The sequence below is a fragment of the Perognathus longimembris genome, chromosome 15, assembly GCF_023159225.1.
Source record: "Perognathus longimembris pacificus isolate PPM17 chromosome 15, ASM2315922v1, whole genome shotgun sequence".
Lineage (NCBI taxonomy): Eukaryota > Metazoa > Chordata > Mammalia > Rodentia > Heteromyidae > Perognathus > Perognathus longimembris.
In genome coordinates this window covers 26,566,500-26,581,863 of record NC_063175.1, presented here as the reverse complement: position 1 = coordinate 26,581,863, position 15,364 = coordinate 26,566,500, and the positions used below count along the sequence as shown (strand labels likewise).

At 36.5% G+C, this 15,364-nt stretch overlaps 1 protein-coding gene across 4 annotated transcripts in view; it reads left to right on the top strand.

The window, feature by feature from the left end:
* The first annotated feature begins 2,313 nt into the window (after positions 1-2,313).
* The window catches only part of Dsc1 (desmocollin 1), a 31,177-nt gene continuing 18,126 nt past the window's right edge, over positions 2,314-15,364 (top strand). For 2 of the 4 annotated variants that reach the window (XM_048363231.1, XM_048363233.1), the window contains exons 1-6: positions 2,314-2,376; positions 5,759-5,843; positions 7,180-7,382; positions 8,801-8,920; positions 9,229-9,384; positions 14,163-14,307. In XM_048363231.1, the coding sequence (XP_048219188.1) occupies positions 2,314-2,376; positions 5,759-5,843; positions 7,180-7,382; positions 8,801-8,920; positions 9,229-9,384; positions 14,163-14,307 (772 nt within the window). Of the gene's footprint in view, positions 2,377-5,758; positions 5,844-7,179; positions 7,392-8,800; positions 8,921-9,228; positions 9,385-14,162; positions 14,308-15,364 lie in introns of all 4 variants that reach the window. The other 2 variants (XM_048363232.1, XM_048363235.1) reach the window with 1 other exon arrangement.

The following is a 15,364-nucleotide window of genomic DNA, read 5'->3' as shown; positions in this document are numbered from 1 at the left end:
TTCACTTTCAGAATGTGTTTGCTTTTGTTGGCAAGATGTGTCTCAGAAGGGAGCAGAAAGGTTTTTGATCCAACTTGTCAGTCTATGTTGTTTAATTAGAGAGTTAAGTTCATTAATATTGAGAGGTCGTATTGAGAGGTGTTTGTTCTTTTCATTATATTTATCTTTTTAAGGGATGTACCTTCCCAATTCTTGGTCTAATAACCTGGTTTTCTATTTTAGGTTCATTTCTCTGCCAGATCATGATCTTATTGATTTTCAATCTGTAGGAAATCTTTGAGGATTTTCTGTAATGCTGGAGATATATTGTTTCAGTTTTTCCTTGTGGAAGGCTTTTATTTGACCCTCAGCTATGAATGAGAGTTTAGCTGGGTACAGTATTGTTGGTTGGTATTATTTTTTCTTTAGGGTATGACCTACCTCATTCCAGGCTTTCCTTGCTTTCAGGGTCTCTGTTGAAAAGTCTGGAGTAATTTTGATTGCCTTTCCTTTATATGTGATTGTTCTCTTCTCCCTGGCAGCTTTTAGGATTCTTTCCTTGGTCTCTATTGATCCTATTCGGATTACAATGTGTCTATGAGATGTCCTATTCTGGTCTGGTCTGTTTGGGGTTCTAAAAGTTTCTTGTATCTGGTCAAATATTTCTTTTTATAAACACGATTTTTTGGTATAAAACAAATTACATTCTTTACATGAGGTCTTCTAAAGTTGGTTGTGAAATTAAAATTTAATGCTTGCCAACAATTTCTCTCTTGCTAAGATAGTTAATTTTGCTATAGTTCCTCCATTTATCTTCTGCAACTGTTTTTGTGTGTTCTCCAATTGCCTTTTAATATCATAAGATTTCAAATCTTTTTTTCCCCCTGAATGATGCTAGTGTACTAGCAGATGACAGTGTAATGTATAAACCCTTAAACATTTATTCAATGAATCAACTTGTTAGGTAGCTTCCACAAACTGGGCAACAAACATACAGACAAAGGCAAAAATAACAATATTGTTTTTCTGACAGACAGAGCTAGGTTCAAACATCCACATCTCTTGTTTTTTCACCCATAGGCCAGGGATGAATTGTGATCATCTTATTGTCCCTTCAGCTTCTATTTGGACTGTTGGGAGTATTCACTGAAATGTGTGACCATCGAAGCAACCCAGAAAGTAAGAATTTTAGTTTTCTCTATCTACAATTAAGCAGTTAACATTTGAAAATATTTGTTCTCTTCCCCCAGCTTCAGTCATTTGTACGGATTGAGACAGGAAAAATGGCACTGAAGACCTCATTGAAAGACTCATTAATGTTTACAAACCTAAACCGGATGGTGCTATTGCACTGTAAGTCTATGCTGTCCAGGATATTACTTGTAATGTAAAGTAATTAGGGTGAATGCAATGATTCTAATGAGATTTAGTTTTATAGATTGTAGTTGTCCTAGGGAAAAAGATAACAATAAAAAGTATTGCCCCATGTGTAACAAAAAGAAAGCAATAAGAAAATTATATCCCAGCTCCTTCTTTATTATTTTACTTTTATGAGGCTGATACACTCTGGGAAGTGCTTTGTGATGTCTGGAGTATTGAACCCCAGTAGACAGAAAATAATAGGGAGTAGACACAATACACCTGTGAAGTTGCTGCTATAAACTGGAATAGCAATTCTCTGGCAAAACTACAATGCTCTTGGGACTGACAACACCTAAATGCTTAGATGGGGAGATAAGTCCTGATAGATGTGATTACACATGCTATGCCTTCTGATTTGCCAATGGCACCCAAGAAGGCATCACTTCTTTGCATGGAGTGCATGCACAATTTATGTTGATACCTGCGGGCAAGGCAGGTTAATAGGGCCAAGAAGGAGGGGAGGCCGTGGGAGTGCATAATAACTGGGGAGGACTTGACAGCATCAACCTGGGGGGAAAGGGAGGAGGACTCAGGAGGGAGGGTGTTCCCTCTTGCTTCTGACTATGTGTTAAGTGGCAGGAGAAATTTTGAAAGCTGCTGTGAGGTGGAGCTAGTGCTTGGATTTGGGGTGTTGTGGACCTCACTCTCTCCACTTGTAGAAAATCATCTTTCCATTCAGAGGTAATTGGACTGCAAGAAGAAAGACTGGCCAGGGCATAGGAGGAAAGCAATCCTGTTGCTCCTCCTCCTGTCGTTTATCACTGGCCTCCTGACTCTTTTCCAAAGCCAGCTCAGCTGTGCCAAGGTGGCCACAGAACATCCTGACAAGTGCCAGCATCTGCTTAGCTGCCCTGTGCATCCCAGGGCCACCCCATTTTCTGGTCACCATCCCTGGCCATTGGGTCCCTTCTGATGGCTGTGGCCTACGCTGCCCCAGGGAGCATCTTCTGTAAGCAGCTCCTTTTCTATCTACTGGTGAGTAACATCTAAAGGATTAGGGACTCAAGCAGGTCTCTACCCACCAGTTTGGGCTTGAAATAGAGAAGAGGTGGGGAGGGGAAAACTGAGCAGGTAGACTGGGAAGACAAAAGCAGATTTGAGGAAATTCAGGCAAGAGTTGATAGGCTTGTGAACCAGGATGAGGAGGGTTCAGTTTATCCTCTCAGCACCCAGGCCAGTATGTTACAGCTTTGTGAGGGAATGCCATGTTCAGTCTTGCTGTGTTGTTTTTCTCAGGAATAGTGGAATAAATTCATTTGTTTGGCATTTGGCCCAGAAAGTTCTGAGATTTGCTTTTGTACTAGGCATTAAATAAACTCATGCATTCAACATGCATCATTCTGCTGAGCTGAAAGAAGAGAAAAAGGATTCTTAGTGATATGGATCATGCAAGAATTTTTAAAACTTTTGTGAGCTATGATAAAAGGATAACTTAGATTAAGTAAATGGTGTAACTCAAGGAAAAAATAATACAAAAATGTGACAGTCTTTGAAACTCCCATTCAATTGCTTTCTACTTGGATTCTTCTTACTTTGTTGAGGCGATTAGCGTGTCAGTTTATGTTTGATGTGAAGTGAAGAGCTGTGAATTTCTATCTTCTTCCTTTACATTTTATCAAACTCTGTCAGTTTTAAACTACATTTCAACGATTTGAAGGTTTTACTATGTGAGAGGACACACATTCTCCAGATACATGCAACCCAGGTTCGGGGGTCAACTTCTGATTCATAGAACTCAAGAGTTTACTTTGAATTAGTATTGGGTAAAATGGGGTCCAATTTTCCTAAGACATTCCACCCAGCTTTCTTTTGCTTTTGGTCTCTTTCTTTTCTAGTATCTTTTGACATTTATTCTGAGTGCATTCTTCCTTAACCCCATATTGACTCAAAGAGTTTGTGACCATGACTTCTTGCAAATTACTTGACCAATTTAACCTGAGGACTGGAAGACCACTGAACACTGGGAGCCTCCATTGGCTTTTCTTATAAGGGAAATCACTGAGGTGATGTTTTAGATCATAGGACAGGAAGTAAAGAAAATAAAGATGGCAGCGAGAATCCAAATATGTCCTCTGATATATTCAGATGCATATATGTATATATATGCATACATACCTAAATGTGTGTATAAGCATATGCACATGCAATATGTACAGATGTATACACATATGTATATATATATATATATATATATAAATGTATATTCTAGCTTTAGAATACTACTAAGAGATGGGTTTTTCCTCAAAAAGTTCTTGAGATATAATTCAATGCGTTTTCCTGGCATTAGGAATGTAGATATTTAAGAAGTCAAATAGAGAAGAAAGTCTTTTGTTTTTGTTTTGCCAGTTCTGGGGCTTGAATTCAGGGCCTGAGCACATTCCCTGACTTCTTTTTTCTCAAGGAGAGCACTCTATCACTTGGGCCACAGCACCACTTATGGCTTTTTTCCATATATGTGGTGCTGAAGAATTGAACCCAGGGCTTCATGTATGCAAAGCAAACACTTTACAACTAGGCCCTTTTCCAGCCCCCTCATGTTTTAATAAGTGGCTATTTAAATTAAAATTAAGTGCAAAATGTGACTTAAAACTCTAGTTTTTCATATTAACTGCCTAACAGATTTTTTAAATCATGAGCTCATTAAAAAGGCAAATCTAAACTATCCAAGTGACTTGTTGCATTGGAGAGAGTTCATATCACTCATGTGAATGTTGATTGCTTCTTTTTCCTCTGCACAAATAATGCTGTCCAGTAATTCTAGAAATATTCCTCTGGAGAAACATTGATTATAAAATACACCTATATGATTCTGAAAAACCTGACTATGATATGTTTTCTATTTAAATGTTCAAAATGCAGTCATTTTTGCTGAGAAGACAAAGCAAATAAATAGTATCAAAAAAAGAAAACTGAATTTTGAACTCATAGAAGTCTTTGAATTGGTGATTTTTATTTTTCAGACAGAATGTTTTCTTTGCATTGTCTGACTTCGTAGAATAGTAGTTGTGACTTAAAGTTATTAAAAATTTTATGTACTTGAATATATGCATATGTATGCATATATGTACATATGCATATATGTATATGTATTTATATATGTATATGCATATATGTGTATATGTATATATGTATGTACATATATATGTACCAGTCCTGGGGCTTGGACTCAGGGCCTGAGCACTGTCCCTGGCTTCTCTTTGATCAAAGCTAGCCCTCAATACCAAATTCGAGAGACACAGGGTAAAAAAAGAGAAATAACTACAAAAGCAATACTTGCAAAACTGTTTGGTGTAAGTGAACTGAACACCAGGGGGGAGGAGGGAAAGGGGGGGAAGGAGGGGGGCATGAGGGACAAGGCAACAAACAGTACAAGAAATGTATCCAATGCCCAACGTATGATACTGTAACCTCTCTGTACGTCAGTTTGATAATAAAAATTTGAGAAAAAAAAAAAAAAAAAAGCTAGCCCTCTACCTCTTGAGGTGTTTTTTTTTTTTTTTTTTTTGCCAGTCCTGGGCTTGGACTTAGGGCCTGAGCACTGTCTCTGGCTTCTTTTTGCTCAGGGCTAGCACTCTACCACTTGAGACACAGCTCCATTTCTGGCCATTTTCAATATATGTGGTGCTGGGGAATTGAACCCAGGGCTTCATGTATGTGAGGCAAGCACTCTTGCCACTAGGCCATATTCCCAGCCCCCCCTCTACCTCTTCAGCCACAGCACCACTTCCTCCTTTTTCTGTTCATGTGATGTTGAGGAATCAAACTCAGGGCTTTGTGTATGCTGGGTTAAGCCACATTCCCAGTCCAATTTTTTATATTTTGAGCATTATTTCTGTTTTAGCTATCTATACAATTAGAGATCATTTCGACTTTAAAGTCCTTGCAAAAATTGTTTAAAAAGTTATTAGAGAACAATGACTGTTGTAAGCATTATTTTTATAAGGTTATAAAACCCTCAAATATATTTTACATCATGAATTATGCCTTTAAATGTTAAAAATGATTATTTCAGAATTGGTCCAACTATGTGATTACTGAATTGCACATAAACACTGTCTTCAGGCTAATCAAAACATCATTTATAAATAGTTTTAGAGACAATAAGCAACTTTTGTGAAGTCTGTGTGTTTCTTGCAATTAGTTAATACGATAGATTTTTAAGACCTTTTTCTTTAAGTTTTTCTTTGTTACTAAATGACTCTGTTTCACTTCTCTGCTGGTTAATTTAAACATTTTTTTAAAACATAGAGAAATTAAAAGCTAAAATTGTTTTAAAAATTAATGATACTTTGATAGAACTGTAATATGAAAATATATGATCATATGTAAATCCTCATTTTTTTTTCTTCCTTTTGAGGTTCTGATATTACTTTGCAATGCTTGTCCAAAAATTTCTCTCCAAGTTCCTTCACATCTTCAGGCTGAAACACTTATAGGCAAAGGTGAGAAACTGTATTGAGAATTTAGTAGTCATAATTTGCCATGTTTAGTTTAAGGCTGGTTTTATAAAATTTGGGATAATAGCCTTAAGGAAACTATTTGACATTAAAATTAGCCACATAGTGAAAGACAGGCTATTTGGTTTTTGGTGATAGTTAAAAATAAATAAAATAGCAAACTAAGCTGTATGCTTTTCTTGCCAGAAAAATAGCAAATTATCTGAATTTAACTAGAACCAAACATGAAAACTAAATGCATATTTCAATTCGTATCAACAAATCTTCTGTCTGAATTCTGTTGCCAACTTTTTTTATTTGATTAGGCATGAACTAAATGTCAAAATTTAAATGTTCCAGATAAAATTTACACTTGAGGTTGATAAAAGAGAACAATTATACAGCAAGAATTTATATGAGAATAGCTTGTGAATATCTTATAAAATTTGAGTAGCACTTACTATCATCAGTGCATATTAAACATTGAGTTTATTAAATCTCCAGAGGTTATGGAAAGATTATTTGCCATACCATGATATATTGGCTAAGAACAGATCAATTTTCTTACTTGCTACAATAGTTACAACTATCAAAGACTTTGCAAATGAGTCCCAAATCTCTTTACCTCACATAGTCATAATATTTGTTATATAAAACAAGAGTTCATTGATAAATCAACAATCTAACATAAAAACAACAGATTTCTTGTATATGTATGCATTTCTATCTATCTGTCTTTAATGTGTCCAAATGCTTTTTGACTCATAATTGAATCATCTGAAACTGAAAGTATTTTAAGTGGAAAAGAATGGAATACTCCTAATGTACCAAACACCATAGCTTAACTTCATTGAAGAGTTTCAGTGGCTTTCCCTTCTGCTCTTGAAGTCTAGTGGAAACTGCAGTTGGCTGTCCCAGGCCCACACTCAGAGTTGATCGTGCAATATATCCTAATTACATTTCAAAATACAGTCTCTACCGAATCTGTGTCATTTTTACACTACCCTAAATTGTAAGGACTAGCTTGTGTATGTGTATATGTCACACACACAAACACACACACACACACACACACACATACACGTGGGAATACTAGGTAAAGTTGGTACAGATTAGAGCTAACAGCAATGAGAAAACAATGCAGTTTAAAAATCAACTCAGTGGAAGTCATGAGAATTAGGACTCCACTAATTTATCTTGACCCTCAACTTTTGGAACACCAATTGCTAAAGTGTCCCCACCCCTGCTCTGACTCCCATGCTCACTCAAAGTCGTCATTCCTGTAAGGCGTGCTTTATTCCTGTTTTGCCTGACCAATGGTTGTGACATTTCTTTTCCACAGTGAATCTGGAGGAGTGTCTTAAGTCAGCCAGCCTAATCCTGTCTAGTGACCCTGCCTTCAGAATTCTTGAAGATGGCTCCATTTATACCACGCGTGACCTGCTTTTGTCTTCTGAAAGCAAGAGTTTTTCCATTTTACTCTCAGACAGTCAGTACCAGCAACAAAAAGAAATGGAAATTGTGTTGTCATCAAGGGAAAGAAAGGTACAACAAGCAAAGATACCAGTAGCAGTGCATGCAAAATTCTAAATTTTTCACATTGAAAGTGCTATTAAACAATAATTTGTTTTTGTCTTTTCTACTTACAATGTACACAGATGAAGACTAGACTCTGGAGGAGGAGTAGAGCTATTTACACAGCTTTATAATGATGAATGACTCTCTAGCCAGGGAGCAAAGTCAGAACATCAAAGGACTCAGATAGTGTTTTTGAGGTGTGGCAGGAAGAACAGCCAACCTGCAGAACAAGATCAGGCAGGGGTGGGTCTCAACTCAGAAAGTAAAACAGGCTAGAGAGTGGAATACTCCACCCTTCACTACTAATTGGCTCTAGGTTTGAGTTTCTCATTGTAAAGCAAAAGATTTTCTAGAAGCTGGTCCCATCTTTAATAGAACGTTTCTTCTGATCTCTGTCTTTAGAGAGTGGGGATTTGGCCTCTAACTATTCCATGGGTTTTGATGTCTTGACTGCAGGCTTGGGCTCATGGGCATTGTTTTGGTTTTAAAGAAAGATGGTAATTGGTCCTGAAAATGACTAGGGTTCATATCTCAATTAAAATAACCCCAGTATGAAAATTTTGGTCATGTAAATAAAATAGTATACTAACAAGCAACTCAATTTCTCAGAAGATTTCCAAGCTAAGTCCCTTCTGATTTCAAGAAAATCAATTCACAGAATATGAATATTTTTAAATTAAATCCAAATTGTGAAGGATTTCCACATTACATAAAATAAAATGAATAAATGCTGCTCCATGTCTTTATGTAGCTACATAAATGCTTCCACTGTAGAGGAGTTTCTTTAAAAAAACAAAAACAACAACAACGAGATTTGATAATACTGCTATTCTTCATGTAACAAAATTACTTAACTATTTGTAAATGGATAACTATCTTAGGAAGATCTATACCAACCAACTCAAGATGACATGTATACATTTCTAATAAGTGATTAAATCAGGAACTATGTGGTACTAGAAGATAAAATGCAGCCTCAGATCTTATGTTTTGTATGCTTATTGTGTATTACTCTTAAACAATAGAATTTTTTTTTTTTTTTTGGCCAGTCCTGGGGCTTGGACTCTGGGCCTGAGCACTCTCCCTGGCTTCTTTTTGCTCAAGGCTAGCACTCTGCCACTTGAGCCACAGCACCACTTCTGGCCATTTTCTGTATATGTGGTGCTGGGGAATCGAACTCAGGGCCTCATGTATATGAGGCAGGCACTCTTGCCACTAGGCCATATCCCAGCCCCAATAGAAATGTTTTGAAGAGTTCTATGGCAATATTCATAAGTCATCCTTACGTATATTCTCCACATTCATCCATTTTTGGCAGGAGGGCAGAAATCTAGCTCGGATCATAATAACCAACACTGTATTTCATTTTTTCTTATCAAATGTAGTCTCCAAAGAAAAGACATGCCAAAGAGTCAGCTCTCAAGCGCAGTAAGAGAAGATGGGCTCCTATTCCATGTTCACTGATGGAGAACTCACTAGGTCCATTTCCACAACACGTTCAGCAGGTATATTTCATCTTATTTGTTGCCATATGTGGTAAAAGTGTTTTGGGTGCTCAGAATTTCTACTTGAAAAATGAATACAATATTCTTTCTGAGTTTTAAAATATTAGTAGTATTAAGATGCTCCGATCACCTGAATTACGAATATGTGCCTGTCATCCCAGCCCTCTGAACACTGAGCCAGGAGATTCATAAGTTGAAGGCTAACCTGAGCTTCATAACTGATAAATTGTCTCAAAATAGTTCTACCTACTTGAAGTGAAGATGATGGCAATACCATGATTGTTCTGTTCCTAAACTCTCACTTGTAGATCCAATCTGATGCTGCACAGAATTACACCATTTTTTACTCCATAAGTGGACCAGGGGTGGACAAAGAACCTTTGAATTTGTTCTACATAGAGAAAGACACAGGTGATATCTATTGTACACGAAGCATTGACCGTGAGCAGTATGATCAGTTTATGGTAAGATTACTGAACTATTTGTTTGGAATTGTGTTTTTATGAAGGGTTCACTAATATCTTCAACATTGCTTTTTTAAATGTTATAAATAAAGTATTTTAATATTTGAGGCGTTATGAATACCCAGTATAAACTTCAAAATTGGTTTTGTTACCATTGGTAAAATAACGAAAAGTAAATCAGAAGTGAACCAAAGGTAAGAGAAGCCACAGCAGAATTTCAAAGGTCAGATTTTGATCTATAGAATTCTGGAGACATGACCAAGAATTTTACTGAGTTCAAAGTTCTCCATTGCCAAGTATGGTGGTACATGAGTATAATCTCAGCACATTGGAGGTCTAGGCAGGAGGATCATGAATTCAATGCCTGCTTGGGCTAGACTTAGACTCTATCTAAAAAAATTCTCTATAATAAAATACCTTAATTAGTCACAATGGTGGCTTTTTGTTTTTACTCTGGTTATGTCTCTCAGTGTCCCATAATACGTTGACTCTTTTCATCTCCTGAAGCTACCTCCCACAGTTTCTCTCAGCTTTTTCTCTACTGCTGTTTCTCCACAATGCAATCTTGTTGGTTTTGTCAATTTAGTAATTCAGAATACATTTACCAGTTCATTTTATTCTATCTTATTTTACTCAAAGCCTAATTCTATGTCTTCTGAAAATTAAGCCATTTTGTTTGTTTGAATTTCACACCTCTCTTCAGTGTTCTCATCTCTGATCTGAAGGATGAAACTCACAATGGTACTTTGAGATGACATTGAAGGGTATTGATTCCACTTTATTGTCTTGAATTGTAAGTAAGGGAACATAGTAAAGAAAACATTCTTTGCTAAAAGTTTAAAGAAAAATGTAATTGGTAAGTGGAAAACTTAGTCACTACTGTCTTTTTTTGGGGCGGGGGGGGGGGGGCGGGGAGGGGCAGTCCTGGGCCTTGGACTCAGGTCCTGAGCTTCTTCCCGCTCAAGGCTCGCACTCTGCCACCTGAGCCACAGCGCCCCTTCTGGCCGTTTTCCATATATGTGGTACTGGGGAATCAAACCGAGAGCTTCATGTGTAAGAGGCAAGCACTCTTGCCACTAGGCCATACTCCCAGCCCCAGTCACTACTGTCTTAATTGGTACCTAACAGTTGATCAGGAGTTGGTGACCACATAAGTCAACATTAAGAATTGACAGTGACGAGGAGGAACTTAGTAGAGGAAGGTCTTCAAGTAAGATAATCTCCACAATCGGAAGAACTGCTTGTTTAAAAAGTAGATTTCTTTTAAAAATAAATTGACAGCAATCACAAACCCTGTTTGGGGTCTTTGACTCCAGTAAGAATCTGAAACAGAAAGCCAGAGAGAAGAGAATCTTAAGAGATCTTCTAACTCATACGAAGACTGAGTCCGCTTCTAGAATGTCCACCAAAGCACTGAATAAAGTAGTGTAAGTTTTAAAATAATATACAATTTAGACTTTATATATTTCACTATTGAGTACAATAGTAGAATCATCATGACAGTGTATAATTTTATATCTCCTCTCAAATTCTCTATATTAAAAAATATTTTTCCCCGAAAAATAGGAAACTGTTACTTAAGAGAAATAGTTTATCCCAGATCTGCAAAGCTCCATTGTAATCATTTTATTTTTTGTATTTTTATTTCTTCTTCTTCTTCCTCTTCTTCTTCTACCTCCTCCTCCTGCTCCTCCCCCTTCTTCTTTCCTCCTCCTCCTTTCCTTCCTTCTCTCCTCCCTCTCCCTCACCCTTTTCCTCCCACTTCCCTCATCTTCCCCCTCTTCCCTCCCTCACCCCTTCTTCCACCCTCGGCCCTCCCCCTAGCCCTGTTCCTTCTTTGGTTGGGATGGCACAGGAGGCATCACACATGTCACATGCATGTTGCATCAAGAGTTACACCTCCATCCCTGTTGCAACTATTTTCATATTTCTATTCATGAGCAAATTAGATATTTGATAGAGTATAAAAGGTTCTTCCTGCTTCGACAGCTTCTTTACAAGAAATAAAGGGGTAATACTAAAAGTCACTCTGTTACAATATGCATTTCATTATCTAGTCGTGGAGACTTCATCTGACAGGGTTTCCTTTTTCCACCTTTGGTTTCTCTTTGCTTCTAATTGTGGTCATTGCCAGAAGGAAGGGTAGATAAGCTATTTCACTACTTTAAACATTTTTTAAGGTACAAGTGAATAAAATAATTTGGGATTTCTGCTCAAAATTAGCTTTTGGACAAAATTTACTTTTAAGAAATACTCATATTTCCTTAATGCTCATTAACATGGGTAAGACAGAAAAGGCATCACGAAACTCCACTTACCAATTAGTAAAATGTATGAAGTGAAGCATGGCAATGAGATGCAAATGTCAAAAGAGTTACAAAATTACTTGCAGCAGGTAGAAGAATTTTCTTTCAGAGAGAAAATTAAAATGGAAATAATATATTTTAATAATGTTCATTGTATTAAAATTCACATTTTCAAACATCCTGGGTGCTTTACTTCTCTAGAAATCAAGACATCTTCAGGTATTCCTTGACATCTGAGACAGGTTGCAACATCCAGCAGTTAGTTTGATTTGCACACAGAGCAATAACGTTGTCGTTACTGCATAAATTGCATATTGTGTTAAAGATACAGTAATGGTAGAGCAGAGCATGTTCATGCTCCAGACATTTTGTTCTGGTGGGATTTCTCAATTCTTTACTTCTACTTGATGCATGTAATAATTGTGAAATTTTGCTAATAGGTTATTGTATTTAAAATCATTTGATTTGACTGCTGGGAATAGGGGCCATGGATGAGCATAGGGACTCTGTGCCTGCTCTCTCTTGACCCATGTTGTGTTCTTTCATCTCAGCTAGTGAATGTCTTGCTGGTCAAATCATGCCAATGTTGCAATTTTGGGTGCTTGTCTTGAACAATTAAATCAATCTAATCTCCCAGGAAATTCACAGATGGAAGTTTGACTTTTTTAAATAATAGTAGTCATAGAAGGAGAGAATATTCTCCAATAAAACAAATTCTTCTATAAAAGGAAGAATCTGCCAACAGATGGATGTGGGGGGAATCTGTACTTTTGGAAAGATATGTCTAAGTCTGGTCACTTTTTACGTATTCAAACAGAACCTTATTATGGATCATGGTTTATTTTCCTTTCTGGACACAAATCTCTCTGTCTATGTATATGTGTTGTTAGTTCACATTCTCAACCTGTTCAATTTTGGTGTAACTGTTCTCCTTTTCTCTGCCTAATCTATTCTGGCTTTCTCTTTCTCGAAGGCAGAACTGTGGTCTCACATTCCATCACACAGCTCTGTGTTTCCCCAAAGAAAACAATTTCAGTAAGTTGCTGCATAAAAGGATGAGTTTTCTCGGGCTCCAGAAGAATTCATAGAAAGAAATGATATCGTATTATGACACCTGTGAAATTTTTCACTCTTCTAGCCTGGCGAGCAGTATGACTAATCCTATTCTCTATCTGTCTTTTTATACTGATATTTATTTAAACCTATTATTATTGCTTTTAATATAAAATAACAGGGTTGTGAGAGTCAAATTGTTACTTTTCTTCATTTTTTGAAAGTTGTTGTAATGATATGAAAGTATTATGTTTATTATATGAACATGAATAGATTCTTTTAAAGCATCAACTATGCTCTAATGTTCACCAACCTTTCCAGTTTTGTTCAGCCTACAACTAATAACGATTTCAATTATGATATACTTGGCTCCTTAGTAGTGAAAAATAAAACCAGAATATTATTTGAAACAAATCTACTGCATCTGAGTCAGTAGCACATGAAATCATGCTTACACTTATATTCAAATATTAAGGTAGATTATTTCAGGCCTCATGTGATCTTTTCATGAAAAGAAAATGATCTTCATTTCTTCTGAACAAAATGGGCAAACAATACTATAAAAGATATAAAATACTATCAAGTGTAAAGAGAAGATTAATGATGGAGGTACAAAATACCACAATCTCTAGAACCTGAAAACTGACTAGTGAGGCTAGTGAGAGAGGAAAAGAGTGTGGTATCTAAGCTTTTAATTTTAGTCCACTGTAGAAATGGTTGCAGGAAGATTTCATAAAGATCTAAGTTAATCCAGAGCTCACTGTGAGAAGTTTTAGCTGGCCTTACCAGTGACGAATTTAACTCAGCATCTATTTATGGAACACTTACTTGGCAAAACCACATAAAGAAAAGAGCAAATTCAGCAGAATTTCAATGAAGAGGAGATCATGGTGGTTGGGGCCAACATAAATTTTGAGATAGAGTTTGGTTATGTGTGTATACACTTGTTCACACTTACTAGCATTTGCATTGGAAAGAAATGCACATTTATTTCAGAAATGAGAAAATATGTGAATATACATCACCCAGAGATGGTTGTGATGTGTATTTAGTGTATCCATAAAAGAACAGTGCTTTTATAAATCGCAAAGAATTGTTACGGGTGTCATTGGAAATGGTATCTATGAATTGTAACTAATAGAACAGAAAGCAGTTAGGTCAGAGAATACTCTGGATTTATGGTATTTGGAGTTCATGAGACTTAGTGGGAGGATAATGAGAACTAACACCTGGAGGGATTTGAAGCCATATGGCAGACATGTACAATGACGGATGATATCTCTCTACTGTGTCATTTCTCACAAACAACATGCTGGATCATTTTCAATGGTGCATTTTGTGCTGCTGCTGCTGCTGGGCTTATTTTTGTGCATAGCTTGGCATTTGAAAGCAAGCTCTTGTTGCTTTTCTTCTTTCCAGGTCTATGGCTATGCAACCACTGTTGATGGCTATGCTCCGGATTACCCTCTTCTCTTGTTGTTCAAAGTTGAAGATGACAATGATAATGCCCCTTATTTTGAAACTAAAGTGACGGTGTTTAGTGTTCCTGAAAACTGCCGAACTGGTAGGTTCACATTTTATAGTAGTATAAGATTATTCAGTACTACATATGTGTCATACTTAAAATGTTTAATTATACCATTACAGTTTTATGCTTTATGGTATTTTGGATTATACCTATTTTTTCCTATTAGAAATTGAAGTTATATGATAGGCTTATTGAGGGTGAAAGGGCTCTGAATATATTGTCTTCACTAAAATAAAGTAAAATTCTATGTGTTTCTCCTTTGATTTCAAAACTTCATAATTCTGACAACATTTATTTAACTCCATTCTCTCTAAGGATTGTTGCTGTTGAAGTTGTTTGTTGTTTGGTTTACATGTGCATGCTTAGAAATTGTGTAATGGAGGGAAAGTTGCTTATTTTTTTATTACAGTAATGTCAGTGCTCAGTACAGCAGAGAGTAGACAAGATTTCATAGAGAATATGATGACGGAGTTATATGGGCCAGTACCCAGAAAAATGAGAAATTACTCATTCATCCATTCATTGTTTTTAAGTTATCATCATTCTAAGGGTATCTTTTTTTTTTATGATGAGCTAAATTTTAGTATAATGCAGACGGATAACAGTTTTAGGCAGAACTGGGGTACACAGGCAACGTCATTCACCATAGACACATAAATTAAGGCAATGTACAATCTGCACTACTTCATTTGTTTATACCCCCGGCAGGCCGGAAATGTAAGCTTTTGCCTTTTTCATACTATTTCCATTGTGGCTCTTTCTTGGAAAGGTATTCATCCATCCATCCACTCATTCACTCACAGAAGTGGCATTTAAATAATTCTATTCTCTAAAGACCATTTTATTCACAAAGAAAGCTATTTGAACACAGGAATATCTTTCCATTTGACTCTTGAGACAAGAGCCCATTTGTTCAACTTTGCTATGCTTCACATTTCACAATGTAAATTCCATGTTTTAGTGATATGTGTGTGTATATATATATATATATATATATTTCCTTATCAGTCTTGTTTTAGCTCTGGTTTATAATTACAGAAATTGATGATTTTTCTCACTGGTGACTGGCAACTGAGATAGCAAGGTGTATTAA